At 59.7% G+C, this 20,478-nt stretch overlaps 1 protein-coding gene across 1 annotated transcript in view; it reads left to right on the top strand.

The window, feature by feature from the left end:
• Positions 1–20,478, top strand: part of PNPLA7 (patatin like domain 7, lysophospholipase) — a 40,055-nt gene that overhangs the window by 13,556 nt on the left and 6,021 nt on the right. The window contains 14 exon segments of the mRNA XM_090275299.1: positions 1,743–1,786; positions 1,788–1,832; positions 1,915–2,061; positions 4,343–4,420; positions 4,963–5,168; positions 6,102–6,233; positions 6,765–6,888; positions 7,283–7,396; positions 8,805–8,874; positions 12,379–12,528; positions 15,901–15,964; positions 16,194–16,362; positions 17,315–17,497; positions 17,983–18,101. Coding sequence (XP_090131425.1) covers positions 1,743–1,786; positions 1,788–1,832; positions 1,915–2,061; positions 4,343–4,420; positions 4,963–5,168; positions 6,102–6,233; positions 6,765–6,888; positions 7,283–7,396; positions 8,805–8,874; positions 12,379–12,528; positions 15,901–15,964; positions 16,194–16,362; positions 17,315–17,497; positions 17,983–18,101 — 1,645 coding nt within the window.

The following is a 20,478-nucleotide window of genomic DNA, read 5'->3' as shown; positions in this document are numbered from 1 at the left end:
CTCCCCAGTCCTGTCGCTTTATGTCATCCTCGTTTTGGCCCCCGTGCACTGTGGGAGGCCTGACTTCCTGACGCCGTGAGCCTGAGCACCTTCCGGCTGCCCCGGGACAAGGCCGCGCTGCCTCCGGCCCGTTTCCTCCCAGGCGACCCTCATCCCTCCCGGAGTCCCCTGAGCGCCTCACGTCTCCTGCGCAAGCCCAGTGTTGGACTCACGGGTGGACGTGGGAGTGTTTTCCGCTCCCTTCTGCTCCTAGTGGCGTCGCGATGAACAGAGGTTCTTAGACTTTTAAGAGTCCAGTTTGTCAGATATCTTCTTTTGTGGGCAATGCATTTTGTATCCTGTTTAGGAAATCTGCCTGTCAGACCTAACACTTCACTTTTCATAGTTATTCCTCCAGGGTTGGGTCTTCTGTGTAAAGTGAGTATCCAGTGGACTCACTGTACTTAAAAAAATATGTTCGGTGAGTTTTTTCAAGTAAAAGAAGCTTAAATAATAACCGAAAATGAAGAGGTCCACATACGATGAACTTGAATGTGAATTATCCAAGACGTGAACACGGGCAGCTGGCGGTCACACCAGAGCGAGCTTCTCCCTCGGCACGTTTCTGACCGACAGCAGACGCACCCATGTTTTAGGTTTCTGAGGCTTGCGGTCACAGCAGCTGCCCCTATAGGAACGGGAGGCCTTGATGTGTGCGTGTATTTACCCCAGAGTGTGGTCGGGTTTTGTTTTTACAATAGCCCTTGGTATCTAATACCTTGGCTCACTAGTCCGACTGCTAAGGAACAAGATGCTAATGTAGTAAAACGTCTTACATATTAATGTATGTTGTGTAATAACATTATATAAGTACTGTAAATACATAGTATCTCAGGATGGGGAAAAGAAGTTATTAACTGCTGTTATTTTGAACATTTTGAAGTCTTATTAATACAAGACAATAGCTGAACAGACTTACTTTCTGTGAAACACAACCTTTAAGACACTTGTAGAAATTGGCTCCTGGTAACAGTCGGTCACTTTTCCGTCTGGAGTGCAGACTCCGTTCTTGAGCCAGGTGCAGGACGGGGCAGACCCGTGTCCACTCTCAGACCCCAGTGGATGCAGCCTCCCGCCCCCTGTGTTCCTGTCCACTCCGTCTGAAGCCACACGCCCGCCATTGGCAATTTCTGTGACTCTGAGCTGGCCCGTGTGACCAAGGCAGGCTCCTCGGTGCGGCTGCGGCCGGGATGGGCCTCGGCGCTGGGACCCACTGCCCGGGTGCCTTCTGTCACGCCTCCCCAGGGAGCGCGTCCTGCGGACGGGACTGTGCAGTGCGAGTGACAGGCCACACCTGGTGCCAGCACGGCTGGAGCAGCACCCACCCTTCCCACATCTCCTCTGGGGGGGCTGCTCCCTGCCCTTGCGCTGTGGCCGCACTTCCTTGTGCTGGAAGCTCGCCCATCTTTCCGGCTGCTGAAGGGTTAGGATGAGCCCGACCGTGGGGTGGGGGTCTCTGCATGGTGGGAGCTGCACCCAGCACAGCCCGGGCCTGGGGGCCTAGGAGGCAGACCCCAGCTGACTGCAGTGTCCGGGCTGAGAGCGGCTCCCACCGGGACTGAGCGTGTTTAAGGGGCCCGACTGCATCGCACTACGCTCCCAGAACCGAGGCTTCCCTGCGGGTCTGCAGGCGTTGGGGTGCGCAGCCCCCCCACCCCCCGCCACACCGCCAGCACGCCTCTGAGGCTCTCCTCCGTCTGCAGGCACCGCCTCCCACCTACCGGCGGCCTGCGACCATGCCAGTACCCCCGCTGCAGGCAGAGGAGCGCCCCGGGAGCTCCGTGGCCAGCAAGGTAGGCCAACCCGCTGCACACCCCTGCCCAGGCCCCCTCCCCGCTGTGTCCCCTCTGACCACGTGTCCCCGCTCTCCTCAAGCCCAAGCAGAGTGTGGTCGTCGCAGGACCGCGCCCCACCGTCCTGCCCTGCTCAGACCGCAGCTCAGATGAGACCGTCGCCAGCTCGGAGACAGACGCCATCTTCCAAGCTGCCAAGAAGGACCTGCTGACGCTGATGAAGCTGGACGTAGGTGCCCCGGCCCCCGCTGTGCTGCCCCGGGCGGGCGCCTGACTCCCACTCGCAGGGGGCAGGGAGGGTCACACGCCCCTGTGCTGGGCAGGCCGGGACACCCCTCAGGGTGCTGGTGGGGGCGGAGTGACAGCTTGTGCCTGGGCCTCTATCCCGTGCACATTTTCATCCTTCTCCCCCCCAACGTTTGAAATATTGAGAATGGTCAGGAGAGAGTGAGACCCGCACAGCCCCATTCAGGGACGAGACTGCCACACGCCTCCTCCCCCAGGGACGCCCTGCCCGGGGCCTGTGTGTGGACTTGATGTGAGTGCCCTGCCGTGCGTGTCCTCAGTCCCTGTGCGGCGCTGCTGGGGGGAGGGGCCAGTGCATGAGCGCCCCTCAGGTGCCTGCATGTCTGCGGCCCTGGGGTGCGCTGTCCCCGCCCAGCTGGCGGTGGTGCATCTGTGCAGCCATCAGGGTTCCCGACGGACGTGGCGCAAGCGTGACCGTGGTTCCATTCACGTCTGTGCAGGCGGGGAGCCTGCTCTCCGTCGGTCTCTTTCCCGTTCAACGTCGGGTTTCTTCCTGGTCCCCAGCTCAGTCCTGTGGTGCTGACAGGCCCCGCACCTGATGCTCTGTGCCTAGGACTCCCGGCTGGGCCTGCTGCGTGGGGTCTCTGGGCAGAAGCTCTCATCTCCCTCTGCGGTCGCGACTCTCTGTGCATTTCAGAAACGGTTCCGTGCTTTGACTTCATACAGAAGTGCTTCTGTGTTGCTGCCTGAAAGTTCTGTTGCTTTTCCTTTCTGAAGTTTTTTTTTTTAATTGTATAAAATATTTTAGTTATTTATTTAGAGAAGGGAAGGGAGGGGGAAAGAGAGGGAGAGAAACATCCACGTGTGGTTGCCTCTCGTGCGCCCCCAACGGGGGACCTGACCCGCAGCCCAGGCCTGTGCCCTGACTGGGAATCGAACCAGCGACCCTTTGGTATGCAGGCCGGTGCTCAGTCCACTAAGCCACCCCAGCCAGGGCCCTTTCTGAGGTTTTAATACCGATGGACACTGTCCTGTCGTTGGTGCGGTCCCTCTGGGCTCCGGGCTCTCTGTGTCCCGCCCGCCCTTGCAGCTCTGCAGCGGCCCCCTGCCCACCCCCCAGGCCAATGGAGCACAGGAGGCGGGCTTTTCCCCACACCTTTCTGGCTCTCAGGAACCTCTTTCTTGCTCAGACACAGGGGCTTTAAAAAGAAAACCATCACCTGAGGGGGTGCTTTATTGATTGTAGAGAGAGGAAGAGAGAGAGGGAGACAGGGACCAGCTGCCTCCCCCACCACCACCCCAATTAGGGACCAAACCTGCCACCTCTGGTGCGTGGGACGACACTCCAGGACAGAAAAAGGGCTTTTTCATGACGTTTCTGTCACCTGCACCTGTGGCACCACACAGCATCTCAGCTGGGTCACCTTTCGGGCCAGTGTTGGGGGACAAAGGAGGGAAAGGGCCAGGACCTTCCCCTCACCACGGCCCCGCCCCGTGGTCGCTGCTGAGAAGCTGCGCTGGCCTTTCCTGTGACAATAATGCGTCCCTCTGGCTGCTTTTAAGACCCTTCTCGGTGCTGGAATCCGCGGTCTCGCTCTGACCGGACTGGCGGGGGGCTCCTCTTGCTCGTTGGCTGAGGCCCTGGGCTCCCTCCAGCGGCCCCGCGACCCCTCTCGTCAGCCTGGCCGCTCCGCTGCTGCCTCTGCCCCTCCGCTCTGCTCCTTCGGGGCCGCGTGACTGTGCTCTCCCATCTCCCGTGAAACGTTTAAGAGGTTTTACTCAAGTTCGCCGGTGTCAGGCCCCAGTGTCTCCCCTGCTGGCGGACCTGACTCCCGAGGGCTTTGCCGCTGGGGGTCAGCAGCCTGTGCCCCAGGGCAGAGTTGCCGTCCCCTGGTGACCCTGTCGTGTCCCAGATGAACCCCAAGTTTCCTGGGTGCCTGTTCCATTTTCAGTGCAGCTGGTGCTCACAGGGACGCGCCGTCCCCCGGCTCTGAGCCGCCCCAGCACCTGGTGCAGGGAAGCGCATCCCAGCTGGTGTCCTTGCCCGTCACCAGCCCCGTCCTCAGATGGTGGACGTTGGGCCAGATGCCCACTCACTCAAGTCCTCTCTGTCCCACCAGTTCCCAGGCACCTCGGCCGGCACCTATCGTCGCTCTGCCCTGGGCCAGCATCACCGCACCGGCGTCTGTGGGTGGCAGCGTCGCGGCGTCCACTCCGCCAGTCTCTCTGAGCTCCTTCTGTTGACTCCACATTTCTGCTTTTAGGACCCTGCCCTGTTAGACGGCCGGGTGACGTTTCTCCATGTCCCCGGGGGCACAGTGGTGTCAAGGCAGGGAGACCAGGTGAGTGAAAGGCCGCGGTCCAGGGGGCCGTCCCGGCGCTGGAGGGAGCCCTGTGGACACACGGCACGGGGTCTCCGGTCACGTCCCCAGAAGGGCGCCTCCCGGGGCTGGTCCTCTTCAAGGTGTGGGCGCGTGTCCGCACTCGCGGGCTTGCTGGTCTCCCTCGCAGAGTCCGGAAGAAAGTCATGCTCGTTGTCCTCAAACCTAGAGAGGTGAACAGAGTGTTCCTCCTCAGTGACCCCCGTTCCCGATTCTGAGCTGCACTGAGCTCGGGTGCGTGAGAGCCGGCGCGGCCTCCACGAGGAGGCCTCTGGCTGGGACAGGGCCCGAGCCTGGGACCTGCCGCCCTGGCCCGCTGTCCCGGGTCCCTGCTGTCTCAGGCCCCGCTGTCTCGGGTCACGCTGTCCTGGTCCCACCGTCCTGGGTCCTGCGTCTGAGGCGGGCTCATGGCCAGTGCCCCTGAAAGCTTCCCTCCGGGGACGGAGGACAGTCCGTGGGAGGAGCGGGCGAGGGCGTGCGGCTGACCGGGGCCCGTCCCCCAGGACGTGAACATCGCCTTCGTGGTCTCGGGGTTGCTGCACGTGTACCAGCGGAAGGTCGACAGCGAGGAGGACAGCTGCCTGTTTGTCACGCGCCCTGGGGAAATGGTGGGCCAGCTGGCCGTGCTCACCGGCGAGCCCCTCATCTTCACCATCAGGGCCAACCGGGACTGCAGCTTCCTGTCCATCTCCAAGGCCCACTTCTACGAGTGAGTCTGGCCGCCTCGCCCTGCGGTGTGGGGCCACGGGCCTGGACAGGCCCCGCCCCTGCCCCCGCCCCCACCCTGCGTGTCCCTGAGGAGACAGGCATCCTGGGAGAGGACAGGACCGTGGGGTGGGAAGGGGGGATGGCGGGATGAGGTGTCAGCCTTTGGAAGCCAAGGTGAACTCAGCTCCTTCTCAGGACAGTCAGTCTCCTGGGCCTGTGAGCAACCCGGGGGCGTGGCCTGGTCCCTCTGTGTCCCCATGTGTGCGCATGTGTGTCCCCGAGTGTGTGTGTCCCTGAGTTTTCCATGTGTGTCCCCAAGTGTGTTCTCGTTTGTCCTTGTGTTTCCCGTGTCCTTGTATGTATGTCCCACGTGCATCCTTGTTTCCTGTGTGTCCCCGTGTGTTTCCCTGTGTCCTTATATGTATGTCCCATGTCCCCACATGCATACTCAAGTTTCCTGGTGTCCTCATGTTTCCCATGTGTGTCCTCATGTATGGTTCCCACGTGTGCTCGTGTGTGTGCTGTCGTGTGTCCTCGTGTGTATTTCCTATGTGTATGCTCGTGGCATGAATCCCTGCTGTGGCAGCTCCTGCCCTGCAGCCATTGTCCCACTGCCTTCCCAAGAGTCCTCATTCCACTTGGGGCTTTAGGCCTAGGGTCTCTGCCGACAGACCTCTCGCTGCGCTGTCCCCCCACCACCCATGGCCAGGATGGGCCTCATGTGTGGTCTGGGCACACGGGGCAGGTGGGGCAAGCAGTGACTGGGTTCTGTGCTGTGGCGCAGCCCCTGGCCTGTCCGCGTCACCTGCTCAGTGGATGGCACAGTTTGATAAGCGGGGGTGTGGGTGCTGCGTTCCCTCACGCCTGGAAGGAAGAGGCCGGGCTGGAGGGCTCAGCCGTAGGACGCAACGGAATGACGGGGCTGGTCTGGCAGAATCATGCGGAAGCAGCCGGCCGTCGTCCTGGGTGTGGCTCACACGGTGGTGAAGCGCATGTCGTCCTTCGTGCGGCAGATCGACTTTGCCCTGGACTGGATGGAGGTGGAGGCCGGGCGCGCGGTGTACAGGTGGGCACAGGGCGGCGTGGAGGTCATGAGGCGCTGGGCAGGACTCGGTGGGGTGGGGCTGCCGGGCATGGGCCCCCGGGGCTTCCCGTGACTCACGGCTGGGCTCGCCGGCTCCGTGCTCGTGTGCCGCACACTCGGACACGCACAGACGTACCCACGCCCTCCTTGGAAGTGGCCCCAAAAGGCAGCGTCACAGCAGCGTTTGTGAAGATGCTTCTGTGACCGCCCCCTTTCCTGACTTTGGGGCATCTTCAGCTCCACAGCAGTGACAGCTATACCCAGACTGAGGCTGTAGCTGTCCATGGTCATGGCGCTAAAATTCAAAACTGAGAAACATTTAGATATGTAATTATTTCCTTAAAAATCACCAAAAACCTATTACGTGCTGGCATACGTGTTTTTCTTTTAATGGGAAATAGCTTTCCCCAAACAAAAAGTACTTCGTGAGCAGACTGCATTCCTTTTTCTGCTGCATTGTGTGGGCAAGGGTCCCGGGCTGGTGCCCCGCCCACTCCCAGCATGTCCTTGCAGGCAGGGGGACAAGTCCGACTGCACCTACATCGTCCTCAGCGGCCGGCTGCGCTCGGTGATCCGTCAGGAGGATCTCAAGAAGCGCCTGGCTGGGGAGTACGGCCGCGGAGACCTCATCGGCGTGGTAGGCTGGGGGCCACCATAGTGGGCCCTGCCCTGGGGGGATGCCTGGCCCCACCTGGCTCCTGAGTGGGGGAGGTGGGAGCCCTCTGCATGACACAGGAGCCGTCATCCCCCAGTCTGTGGTTTTCAGTTTTCTCTTGAGGGTTTGCCTAGGCTGAAGCGCAGGGCAGCGTGGGGATGTCTGAGGGTCAGAGGACTCCAGGGAGGTGGGGCAGGGGTGGGGGCCCTGCCACGAGAGAGCCTGCCTGTAGGACAAGGCCGTGGCTGGGTCTGGAAGCCACTGCAGCCCCGGCGAGTTCTCATGGCGGCTTCCTCTGCTGCCACACACTATGCCTCCTGCACTGGGGCACAGGGCAGTGGGGGTGGTGCCGTGCGATAGCTTGTCCCCTCCTCAGGTGGAGACACTCACCCACCAGCCCAGGGCGACCACAGTGCACGCTGTTCGGGATGCGGAGCTGGCCAAGCTCCCAGCAGGAGCGCTGACCTCCATCAAGCGCAGGTATCCGCAGGTGAGGGCGCCAAGCCAGGCTGCGTCAGGGAAGCTGCGCGCCCGCACTCTGAGCCCACCATTGCTGGGCAGTGGGGCCTCCGTTCCAGGGTCGGCGTGAGGCGCAGGTTGAAATAGACAGTATTCATGGTTTTAAAGAATACGGGCCTCAGGGCAGGTGGCCTGGGTGATCCCAGGAGGCACGAGGGGGCCATAGGGACCCCGTGAGTGAAGCCTGCTGGGCACACTGTGTGTCCTGAGGCTGTGCCCAGGCCTGCGGTCTCAGCAGCAACATAGCACTCGTCACGAGGGAGGAGCTGGCGGGAGTGGTGCAGTGCCAGGCGTCCCTGCGTGCTGCGGTCGGGGGCGGGGCGCGGGGGCAGGCTTGGCCAGGCCGCAGAGTGGGAGCCGGCCCTGCTCCCAGGCCGTTCCCGCGGCCGGTGGTCGGGTCTTTGCGTCCCTGCCTCTCAGACGTCTGCCGAGGGTGTGCAGGGCTGACCTTCCTCAGCCCACGAGGTGCCCAGCTGTCGTGCGGAGCCCTCCGTTCCGGAACCGATGGGAAGCCCACCTGTTTGTCACATGAAGTTAACCTGAGTTTCCTACCGAAACCTGACAGAAATAACAAAACTTTTAATCATTTATCTTAACACTTAGCTACACTAAATATTAGCAAATCAACTGTAAAAATACGTCTCTTTCAAGGAGTGTTAGTCCCGTGTTGGGATGTTATTAAAATACGATCAATTAGGGCAAAAATAAAAGAGAACCTCATGAGTACATCAAGGCGTTTGACAAAATTCAGCCATTTATAATAAACGCTAAGTAAAACAGGAGGGAAATAGGAACCCTCTTAAATCTAAGAGAAGCTGCCCTGAACAGAACGTCAGCCAACACAAAAAGCTAAAACCTGAAACAACTGGTGTTTCCAGATATATTTTGGGAAAAGGGTAAAACTGTATTTGCAGATAATATGTATCTTTTTTTTTTTTTTACTAGAAAACTGCAAGGTACCAAACTGAGAATTTAGGAGGGAGATGGGTTGAGTTGGGTGGGTTCAGATCCCCAGGACGAGACCTTGCACTTCCTTTGTCCTCCCAGCCAGGTGTCCGTGGGGACGGAGCTGCCTCCCGGTTCCGCTGCAGGGTCTTAAGTTCAGATGGGCCAGAAAGGCTCTGGCCACGTCCCGTGTGGGCAGGCGTGGCTGCCGCAGGCAGGGCCACCCCCTGAGCGATTCACGGGCAGGCGGACCGAGGGCTGATTCACGTCCAGGCGGGACTGCTGAGACATCAGCACGTTAACCGGACCGCTGGCCCGTCGCCACGGCCCGGAGCGGCTGGCAGCCATGGAGGCTCTGGAAACATGGGCTCCGCGGTCCTTGGCTTGGGGCTAAGATGTGTGGTTGGGGCCTGTTCTCCCCCCGCCCCCTCCAGGTGGTGACTCGGCTGATCCACCTGCTGGGCGAGAAGATCCTGGGCGGCCTGCAGCAGGGAGCAGCGGCAGGTGAGCCCCGGTCACGCATGCATCGGCCCCAATGCCCCGCTGCCCCTCTGCCCCGGCCACCAGCTCCCGGGCGCCCTGAGCCCCACGCACCCGAGGCTCTCAGCCCTCAGTTTCCCATCGCCTCTTGCTTCTCCTCTGCACGCGTCGCTGCCTGTCAGCTGCTCGCCTTGTGGGTCAGCCATGTTGTCCCCGGCGCCGACACACGAGCAGGGCTGTGCTCACAGTATAGCACGTGGAGAGGACGGGGGAATGGCGGGCGGACACGCAGACGCCCTGCGCGGGCAGCAGAGGCAGGCGGGCTCTGGCCTCGCAGGCGGGGCCCATCCCCAGGGCGTCTGCGCGGACCCTGTTCTGAGGTCCTCAGTGGACATGTGTGTCTGTTCCGTGATACTTTTAACCAACCAGCACAGTTACGTGTGGAGCAGGTTTCTGGTAGGAAGCATAGAGACGGGCTGTGTTTTGTCCTCCCTCTGACAGTCTGCCTTTGTGTCATTACACGCTAGGGTTTGCCTGTCACGTCGTTACTGGTTTTCCGGTCCCCCTTTTCCCATCACTCCCTCCTCTCCCCTGTCTTCTGTTTGGTTGCTTGAGCCTTTCTGAGACTTACCTTTGCCAACCCGCGGGGACGCGCAGAGCGCCCACCACTGCACACTCCAGCGCCGCTCCGGGGACTGCAGTGTCCCCCTGCCCTGTCCCGCCTCTCACGCCAACTCCGCGTCGCGTCACTGTGGACACTTGTCACTCTTTGGTCACCGCGTCCTTCCGCCTTATGCTGTGGTTGTTAAGTATCACCTCTGCCCACGCTGAATGGGAGGCCCTCGCACACTCCCGTAACTCCTGCTTTGAGCTCTCCGCTGTGTTTAAAGCTCAGGGACAACTGTCTGATGCCCACCATCTCTGCCCCTCTTCCGTCACCCTGGGTCCCAGGCCTCCTCCTGACAGCATCCCTTCGCTCTGAAGAAGCTTCGTTCACAATAGTGTTAAAGAGCAGGTGTGCGGCCCTGGCAGATGTGGCTCAGTGGACTGAGCACCGGCCTGTGGACCGAAATGTCGCCGGTTCGATTCCCATTCAGGGCACAGGCCTGGGCTGCGGGCCGGGTCCCCAGTTAGGAGCGTGTGAGAGGCAACCACCCATGGATGTTTCTCTCCCTTCTTTCTCCCTCCCTCCCCCTCTCTCTAAAAATAAATTTCAAAAAGTCTTTAAAACAGAGCAGGTCTGTTGGCCACAAGTGCTCTTCATTTCCTGCTCACCTGAGCCCATCTTGCTCCCCCTTCTTCCTGGAGGGACTGTTGCCAGTCTGGGCCCCCCGTCCTTTCGTTGCACATGTGCACAGCGTGTGCCCCGCCTTCCGGCCGCCAGAGCTGCCACAGGGACCCAGCCGTGCAGCCTGCTCCCAGGCGGCACCGCCCCTCCCTGCCTGTGGCCAAAACTTTGTCTTTGTCTTTTGGTTTTAGAAATTTGATTTTGGAGTGTCTGGGCATTAATTTCTTTGGGTTTATCCTGTTCGGGGTTTGTTCGCCTCTATATGTTTATTTCTTGAATCTACAGGTTTGTATCTTTTCCAGAATTTGTGAAGTTCTTGGCTTTTTTCTTGCAACATTCTTCGGCCCGGCCCTCTTTCTGCTCTCCTGGGACTCCAGCGACGCGGTGGGACACCTTTGCCGTTGTCCCGGGGGCGCCGGGCTCCATGTTCTCCCTCTGATGCTCAGCAGAGGAGTGCCTCCTGATCTGCCTCCAGGGTCCTTGGCTCTTCCCTTGTCTCAGTCCCGCTCGCCAGCCCATCCAGAATCCTTTTTAATCTCAGTTACTATGTTCCTGCGTCTGTTTTGAGGCTGGCTGGGACCGCCATTTCTACCTGGTGATAGGTAATTCCCGTGTCCTGCTGTTGTTCTCATCTGTGAGGTCTCTTCTCACATGAGCCGAGACGTCCTGGCTCTGGGTGTGCCTGGCAACGCGGGGTGTCGCTTCCTGCCTTTGAGTGTTAGGTCGTGAGGCAGTGCTCCCCCCCGGAATCGGCCACGTGAGCTCTGTCACGTGTGCTCGCCCAGCCTGTCCCGTCCTCTTCCCCGTGCTGCGTGTGTATGTGAATCTGGTTCTCGAGGCTGTGCAGCACAACCCTGGCCTGCCTGCTCGTGCGCAGCCCGGAGCCAGCGTGGAGGCCGGCTGCCGTCCTCGCCATGTTCCTTCCCAGAGCCCTGCTCTGCGGCGCTGGGTCCTCTCCTGCCCTGGCTCCTTGGGAGCGAGCCAAGAAGTTCACACTTGATTCGGAGACTTCCTGTCTCTCTCCTCTTCTGTGTGATCACCCCCTCTTGGTGGGGGTGCCGCCTCTGCTCACTGGCCCAGGGCTGGAGAGTTGGGGGTCCATCCCACTGTGGGTGCCTGGAGGCAGCACCCAGTGGGGAGGGGGAGGGGTGGACCCAGGCAGGGGCAGAGCTGCTGCTGATTTTATGGCATCCGTGGGTGTTCTTCCCGAGAGCCGTGACCCCCCCAGCTCACTGCCCTTCTGAGGTCTGTGCCCCTGTGCTCCAGCCCCTCGGCCGGAACCAGAACCTCACGTGCACCATCAAGGCCAGGAAAGCCACGCAGAGCTCGCAGCTGACCCCTCGGGTTCTCCCCACTGGGAGGGTGGCGACATCAAAGGTCGCTGGGAAAGACAAGGAGGAAGGGGGTCCCCGAGGAGAGGCGGCCAGATGGCTGGTGAGGGGCCCCTGCTGCCCGCGTGCAGACAGAGACCTGGTCACAGTGCAGCTTTTCCTTCCCTGCCCCCAGGTGAGCCCTCAGCGCCCCTGCCATCCTGTGTCAGGGCTGCCGCTCCTGCCCGGGCGTGGAGACAGCAGAGCCAGAGTGGACGCGCCCTCGGGGCAGCGGGGCCTTTCTGTGGGGCCGTGCACACCGGGGCCGGAGGGTCTGTGCAGCCGCAGGATGGCTGGGCTGGGGGGCGAGCGGTCAGAAGCAGGGAGAGAGCTCCAGTGTGTCCCGGCCCTGGGGGGGTGAGGCTGCTCCCCAAGAAGTGACTGTGTTGTTGGAAGTAAACTTCTGCTGGGGACCCTCTGATGGAGGCTAAGGGATGGAGGCTAGGCCTGCCCCGACCTGTCCCTCGGAGGCTGGGGCCACGGCCCCCAAACCAGCCCTGACCTCTTAGGGGTCAGTCTGTGCCCCGTTCCGTGTCTGAGACAACAGAAATGCGCCTGTGGATCCTGAGGGCCACGGGGTTGCCGTGTCCAGAGCGGGCGAGCGCTTGCAGGAGGGCCGGCCCGACGTCCCGGGCCTGCGTTTTCTGTTGTCAGGGGGCCAGCTCCCGCCCGGGGGCCGAGCCCTGGGCTGGGAGGTGTGCGTGTGGCCTGCATGTCAGCGTGCGCGGGTGGCGCGGGCCGGAGAGGCTCCGGTGCCATCTCTTGTCCCGGGCTGCTTGTACTGGAGTGTCATCCGGAAACATCTGCTGACCCCTAGGATTTGTCACGGGTGCCGCACCCCTCAGGCCAACCGTGACCCTGTGCTTCCAGGTCACCAGTTCGGGCTGCACTCTGCGGGCAGCAAGTGGGACGCGGGGAACCCTGCCAGCAACCTGTCCACGGTGGCCATCATGCCCGCGTCAGAGGACGTGCCGCTCACCGCCTTCGCCCTGGAGCTCCAGCACGCCCTCAGCGCCATCGGTGAGTGCCCGCCGCGGCCTGGGCTCGGCCGGGCCCCTCCTGCTGCCCCGTGGCCCTTCCAGGTTCTTCTGCAGGTGCGGTGGTGGCCGAGCCTGGGGGAGCTGCACTCGAGCCAACCTGGGTCACGGGCTGTGACAGCCCCGTCACGGGCAGCTCCTCGGGACGGTGAGCAGTTCCCTGGGCACAGCCCTGGGCCTGCCAGGCAGTGCCTGCGGCTCCACACGGCCCGGACCCTGCGTGCACTTGCCCCAGGCGGGGTCAGGAAGCTTGGGCTGTGTTTCCCAACCCCTGAAAGCTGTTAAGATGCTGGGGTTCAGAAGCAAGAAAGTGGGATCCCCGAGAGCCTTAGGAGCCCCCATCACATGGCGTCCTGGTGCTGAGGAGCTGCCATCGGCGCAGCGGCGAGCGCTGTTAGGGCGGACAGTGCGCCAGCCCCGTGGTCGGCTCTGCTGGGCTCCGAGGCTGCCTTTGGGACGGGGCACACGGGGGCTCGCTGACTTCCCGGACAAAGTTTACCCCCTGAGGGGCTGCTCTCTACCTGACACAGGCATCTGATGACAAGGCTCTGAGTAAATGCCAAGTAAAAATGATTTGTAGAATTGAAAGGTACTACCATAAATATTTAAAAGTTATTCTTGAAAGGAACTTTTAAAACATAGAAAGGATTACTTGCCCTTAGTCCTCTTTTTGTTTTTTTAAGTATATTTTACTGATTATGTTGTTACAGTGGTCCCAATTTATTCCCCTTTGCTCCCCTCTGCCCAGTACCCCCCCTCCCTCCAGCAATCCCACCCCCTTAGTTCATGTCCATGGGTCGTGCATGTAAGTTCTTTGGCTTCACCCTTTCCTATGTTATTCTTAACTTCCCCCTGTCTGTTTTGTACCAACCGATTATGCTTCTTAGTCCCCGCACCTTTTCCCCATTTCTCCCCCTTCCCCCCTCCCAGCTGATAACCCTCCAAATGATCCCCATACCTGTGATTCTGTTCCTGTTCTGGTTTTCTGCTTAGTTGGATTTTGTTTTTAATTTTTAGATACAGTTGTTGATAGTTGTGAGTTTGTTGTCATTTTAATGTTCATAGTGTTGATCTTCTTTTTCTTAAATAAGTTCCTTTAACGTTTCATACAAAAATGGCTCAATGATGATGAATTCTTTTAGCTTTACCTTGTCTTGGAAGTACTTCATCTGCCCTTCCATTCTAAGTGATGGCTTTGCTGGATAAAGTAACCTTGGTTGTAGGTCCTTGCTTTCCATCACATTGAATACTTCTTGCCAGTCCCTTCTTGCCTGCAAAGTTTCTTTTGAGAAATCAGCTGACAGTCTTATAGGCACCCCTTTGTAGGTAACTCTCTGCTTTTGCTGCTTTAAAGATTCTCTCTTTATCCTGAACCTCTGGCATTTTAATGATAATGTGTCTTGGTGTGGTCCTTTTTGGGTCTAGCTTGTTTGGGACTCTCTGTGCTTCCTGGATTTGTATGTCTATTTCCTTCGCCAAATTTGGGAAGTTTTCCTTCATTATTTTTTCACATAAGCTTTCGATTTCTAGCTCTTCCTCTTCTCCTTCTGGCACCCCTATGATTCAAATGTTGGCACGTTTAAAGTTGTCCCAGAGGTTCCTAAGCCTCTCATTTTTTTCAATTCTTGCTTCCTCATTTTGCACTAGGTGAATTTTTTCTTCCTTATGTTCCAAATCATTGATTTGAACCCCGGTTTTCTTCCCTTCACCATTGGTTTTGTGTGGATTTTCCTTCGTTTCACTTAGCATAGCCTCACTTCTTCCCTTATGTGTTTGCCATACTTAAGCATATCTATTAAGCCTGTGAGCATCTTTATCACCAGTGTTTTGAACTCTGCGTCTGTTAGGTTGGCTATCTCCTCGTCACTTAGTTTTGCCACTGGAACCTTGATCCGTTCCCCCTTTTGGGCCATACTTCTCTGTCTCCTCATCTTGACAGGCTCCTGTGTTTGTTTGCCTCTGTGTCTTAGGCAGAGCTGTCGCACCTGTTACATTGTGAGGGGCGGAGCCTTAGGTATTCGTCAGTATAGGATGACCTGTTCCACCACGCTGTGGTGCTGTATGTGGGGGAGGGGTCAGAGAGGAAACAATGTCACTTGGTCAGCACTCGCCCCTTTTCCAGGCACATCTCCCACTTCCGTATGGGACTTGCGCCTCTCTAGCTGTTGCCCTGGCCGTCATTTTCTTCCTCTGCCCCAACCCCCACTGGTTTGCACAGTCAGAAGCAATGAGGCTTGATTTTCCCCAGTGCTGGGACTGTGAGCTTCGCAGTCTGGTCTGGTGCTAGAAGTGCTCCCGAGGTGTCCCTCCCCACTTTTTAAAACATGTGGCTGTGCTTTTTGCCAGCCTGCTGCTGCCGCTGCCGCTGTCACACCAAGTCCTCTCAGCCCCGGCTCCGCCCCTCCTACCTGTCTTGATGAGTATTTCTTCTTTATATCTTTGTTTGTTGGACTTCCATGCAGCTCGGTTTTCTGGAACTTCTGGTTGTTTCTAGTTTTGAGGTAGTTGTGTTGCTTCTTAGTAGTGGAGGGGGACGCAGCGTGTCTGTCTAGGCCTCCATCTTGGCCAGAAGTCCTCTACTTGGGTGATTTCTGTACCTCACCTTTTACTCAGACACCCTTAGGGTTAGGGAAGCTCTGGTGCAAATGCAGAAGAAGGAAGCCCTCAGTGACCGGCGCTCCTGCTGTGGCCTCATACTCGGGGTCCTCTTCAGCCGGGTCCTGGGCTGGTCCTCAGCGGCCCTTCTGAGACTGCTCTGTCTTGCCTTCTGTCCTGAGCCCCAGCAGCCTTCCCGCGATTCTGACCCGGCCTTTCTGGCTGAGCAACTCTGTCTGTGGACAGTGGCTCTAAGACACCATAGATGGAAGATGCTTGATGTCAGAGGCACAGATTTGAGAAGTTATGCATCTTAACCCTGGTGAACGGCGTCACGCTGGAATCCAGCCAGCCTCGCTGATCTGGATTTGGGAAATTATATTCACTTACATTTTATGAGCTTATGCTGCTGCTGTGGAGCTTCAGCTCCTTCGTGTGTAGAAGAGGAGACTGAGGTTCAGAGAGACCCCCTGTCCCTGTGCCTGGTGAGCCCCTGAGCTGGTGCAGTCCTCCCAGCTCCGGGGGCTCAGCACCCACTTCTCACCATGCAGACCCACCTGCTCAGAGGCTCCCCTCAGGCCACAGGCACCTCCTTATTGAAAGGTGCAAGGCTACTCGTGGCTTTCAGGAAGAGTGAACGTTGTGGGGAGGGAGCAGGCGCTCTTGTCTGCTGCCCTGTGGTTGCTCCTGTGGACGGGCCTCGCAGCCTTGGAGGTGGGCCATCGGGGCAGTTTGCCAGAACTCGAGGTTCTGCTTTCAGGCCCAGTCCTGCTGCTGACCAGTGACAACATAAAACAGCGCCTTGGCTCTGCTGCCCTGGACAGGTACCCCCGTCCGCACGTAGCAGACCACCTGGCTCCCTGCTCCCGGCCAGGCCAAGCCCGACCTTCACCCGCGTCCTGTGTCTGTGCACACCCGGGGTCTGCACCCCCACCCGCGGCCCCGTGTTCACCGTCCCCCATGTCTGGTGCCCCATGTCTTCGGCCCCCTTGTCTGTTCCCGAACATGTCCATGCCCCCCCATGCTGATGACCCCCACGTCCGGGCCTTCCAGCATGCATGAGTATAGACTGTCCAGCTGGCTGGGGCAGCAGGAAGACATCCACCGGATTGTGCTCTACCAGGCAGACAGCACGCTCACGCCCTGGACCCAGCGCTGCATCCGGCAGGCCGACTGCATCCTCATCGTGGGCCTAGGCGAGCAGGAGCCTACTGTGGGCGAGGTGGGCTGGCCGCAGGGTCTGGGGGGCGGCGTGGGCAGGGCTGGGGCTGCAGCAGTGGGGCCGGGCGTTGGTCAGGACCGTGGGCAGGCGGGTGCTGGCCACTGGGTGGCCGCTCTCCTCAGGTCCCACTGCTGCTCTTTCCTTTGAAGGAAGTATTTCAGGAACTTGGGAAGGGGGGACGATAAGAGCCAAAGCCCAGATACTCAGGTCTGCGGAGGTTTGCGCACCGGGCGGAGCGCTGCACCCCCACCCCCACGCGGCCTCTGTCCGCGTTTCTCACCTCTGCTGTGTGTGGGCAGCTCTGTCTTACAGGGCAAACTTTTATAGAAACAGTGCCCTATTTTTTCCTTTTATCATTTTGAAATCTCCCTGTGTGTGAGTTCCTACCAGCTGTCTGCCCCATCTGTGGGCTGGGAGGTTATTGCCTGTAACGGGCCCACTCGGGCCCGAGGGTTTGGACCTTCCAGTTCACCAGCCTTTGCGGGACAGGCCCAGGCACCACGTCCTCCCCACTGGGCAGTGTCACTCCTGTCTTTTTCCGGCTTCATGGATATGAAGTGGGTGCTCTTCATCCCTTCAGCTGGTGTCTGCTGTCTCCTTCCACTTCCATCACTGTTCTCATCTGGAGTTTCTGCCCTTGATCCTGGGGCAGCTAGAAGTACCTCCTCTCTGATGCGGGTCTCTTGCAAGGGAGAGTGTTTGCAAAAAATTCATTATCTGAGGTCTCAGTGTGTGTTCAGGGGGCTGTGTTGCAGGAGGCGCCAGGACACAGCAGGGAGGCGGGGGGTACCCCTGGCCACAGTCTCATAGCCAGGGGCAGAGGGCTGCACAGCCCAGCTGGTTTCCAGAACCGGGGTGCCACCTGGTCGGCACGGCCGCGTCTGGCGCGGGCCTCTATGGACAGCTCCACCCCAGCCTGAGGCTCCCCTGACCGCAGCTGTGCTCCCCGCAGCTGGAGCGGATGCTAGAGAGCAGAGCCGTGCGCGCCCAGAAGCAGCTCGTCCTGCTGCACCGCGAGGACGGGCCTCCGCCGGCGCGCACCGTTGAGTGGCTCAACATGCGCAGCTGGTGCTCGGGCCACCTGCACCTGCGCTGCCCGCGCCGCGTGTTCTCCCGGAGGAGCCTGCCCAAGCTGGTGAGCACCCGTCGCCCCGCGCCCCAGCCCTGGCTGCGAGCCCCTGCCCAAGCTCCGCCTTTGGGGTTCTCAGGGCCGCAAGGTGCTGCTGCGCTCCCGGGGCAGGCGGGGCCCAGGGAGGCGGGATAAGCTTCCAGAGGGTCTCGGTGGCCGGTCAGCGTAGCTGCTGCTACCGGTAAAAGCACGTGCCAACCCCGAGGCCCCTGAGGGTGTCCTCAGCTCTGGGGGCCTGCAGGCTGGGGGTGGGGGGAGCAGAGGCTGCCCCTCAGCTCCATGGACATCGTGCTCACAGCTGCATCCACGCCTGGGAGTCTGTGCCCAGAGCGCCCTCCATCCTCGGGGCTGCGGGGTTTCAGCGGGGGTTCGGGCTCCGTGTCCCCCAGGGGAGCCGCTCCAGGGGCCGGCAGGCGGGGGGGTCAGACAGAGCCGGGGGTCCTGGGGCGAGCGCGGGTTGGGCGCGGAGCCCAGCTGCTGGTGTCTCTCAGGTGGAGATGTACGAGCGGCTCTTCCAGAAGCCCCCGGACCGGCACTCGGACTTCTCGCGTCTGGCGCGGGTGCTGACGGGCAACGCCATCGCGCTGGTGCTCGGAGGAGGCGGAGCCAGGTGCGTGCAGCGGGTGTGTCTGCGCCCAGGGCACAGAGAGCGTGTGGCGCCGCGCTGCCGGTGCTTCCCAGCGGAGTCCAGAAGCTTCTGCAAGGTCGCCTTCGCCTGTGACCGCTGGGTGGGCCCCTGTGAGAGCTGCTTTCCCAGGCGGGGCAGGTTGTCCCCATTTTCACGCGCGGTGTAGAGGCTCGGAGCCCGCCGTGCGTCCCACGTGCGGCTTGCGACCCCGGGTGTCTGCCCCTGCCAGGCCGCTGCTCTGTTTACGTTCTTACAGCAACTGTCTTCCCGTCCCCGGGGCTGGTCACTGCCTCAGGTGCCATTTGCTCAGTGTCCTGGGCGTCGCTATCCATCCCCAGAGCCTGTACCTCCTGTGCCCAGAGCACGGCCCTTGTGGCGCAGGCTGCGGGGGCCTCGCCGCCATGCGCGCCTTCCGGGCCGGCTGTGCGGACGGCCCTTGGCCATCGCCTCGGGAGCTGCCTTCGTCTCCCGCCTGAGCTCCGGTTTCTGGGTTCCCTGTCTTCCTCTTCCTGGGTCTCTCCCCAGTTTTGGCAAAGCCCGTACTCTGGAAATGCCCTTAAAAGAGGCAGGGAGGCCAAGGCTGCAGACCACCATTGCAGAAGGTGGCGTCCTGGTGGGCGGCGCGGGGTTGTAGGCGGAGCTCTGTCCCGGAGAAGAGTTGAGGGTTCGGCGCAGGTTCAGCGCAGCGTGGGTGGGGAGTCTGGTTCCGAGCACCCCGGGGGCCGGGCTTTCAGCCTCTCTCCCTGTGCACCCGGGGGGCTTCCCCACCGCTAGGCACTATGCCCTCCCTCCCTGCTCCTGGGGGGTCGCTCTGCCACATCTCCATCTGTCCTTTGGTTCCACCTTATGGGTGATTTGCCTGAAGTGTACCCCCTCGTGGACCTGCCCTGCTGGGCAGTTTCTAAGGCCGGGCACTTATTCCGTCATGTTCTCTCTGTTGCCCGGTGCAGCGCTGTTTCTCCGGGGTGCCCTGGCTTGCTTTGGTTTCAGCCACGCTGGCCGTGTCTGCGCCTGGCCGTGGTCCCCGCGTGCGGCTGCTGCCTGCAGTCCCTGCCCACAGGGGACAAGAGACACGCGGCTCCGACTTGCCTCGTGAAAGCTCCTCCGTGCACGCGCGTTCCTCTCTCTCAGACAAACGCTGCACAGTGGAGTTACCTGGTCGTGGGGCAGCTTGTTATGGAGCATTAACGAGCAAAGAGGACACGAGGCAATTTAGAAGTAAATTTATGGCGTTTATTTACCTGGCCAGGGATGGGTCTTCCCACTTTCAGAAGCAGAAGATGGGAGAGCCGCCCCGCCTTACAGACTGAAAGGTTTTTAAAGGCAACAGAACTATTCCTATGTCCTTGGGGTAACTAGATAACAACAAAAGAGAAAAAAACTACACAGGCGTGAGAAACTACATATATACATACTTTCTAATTTAGAAGGAACTTCAGCTGATAAATACTTGGCCGGACACTATTCTCATGTCCTTGGGGTAGCCAGATAACAGCTAGAGTCAGCTAGCAAAAGGGGGCTCAAGGTTGCTAGGATACGTGAGCAAAAAATAACCTGCCACTGAGGTAAAACGCAAAAGATGGCAAAGAGTAAAAAATAACCCATTACACAGCTGACACAATGTCTGCGTCCACTCACGTCAGCCTCGCTGTGGTCCGCATTTTCGGTTGTCGCCGGTCTGCTGTGTGTCTCCTGGGGACTCGGATTCCTCTCCCCTCGGCCTGCCATGCTCCTGGCCGGTGGACCTTCTTGGGTCAAGTTACATTTACCATCTTCCCTCAGGTTTAAGGGCGGCTGCTCTTCTGTTGTGGAGCCAGAGGAGTAATTATATGGTCTGAGCACAGGTCTTCACCAGATGTATTTATTGGTAACATTTTGTCTGACCTTTTGTTTTCTTAGTGGCATTTTTAGATCAAGCTCTTAGTTTTGATGTAGATTCCACAGTTTTGTACGGTGGCTGTGGTGCTCCAAGGCCTCTGGCCTAACCCAAGGTCACAGAGAGAGTCTCTCTTCCTCTCTTCCTACATGGGGGTCTGTGATCCACCGGAAGTGGTGCCATGTGGGTGTGGCGAGAGGGGAGGTTCCGTGTCACCCCCCCACCCCCCACGTGGCTCTTTAGCTGCTGGGACGTCACCTGCCACCGACTTTCTCTTTGCTGTGGCTCCAGGGCACCTGCCTTGGCTCTGTGTCCCCTGGAGGGGCGTGTGCTGTCTGTGGGAACGCTGGCCGCAGCCGCCTTCACTGGGGCGACTCTGGGTCTTTTGCATGTCCCTGTAGGCATTAGAATCAGATATGCAGCTCGTGGGCTGCTTCTACTAGTGTTCACACCTGCTGCGTTTTCCAGTTGCCGGTTGCCAGT

The sequence above is a fragment of the Furipterus horrens genome, unplaced genomic scaffold (assembly GCF_987537825.1).
Source record: "Furipterus horrens unplaced genomic scaffold, mFurHor1.1.pri manual_scaffold_4, whole genome shotgun sequence".
Lineage (NCBI taxonomy): Eukaryota > Metazoa > Chordata > Mammalia > Chiroptera > Furipteridae > Furipterus > Furipterus horrens.
Note: the sequence above shows the minus strand (reverse complement) of the source record. Positions and strands in the feature narration are given on the sequence as shown.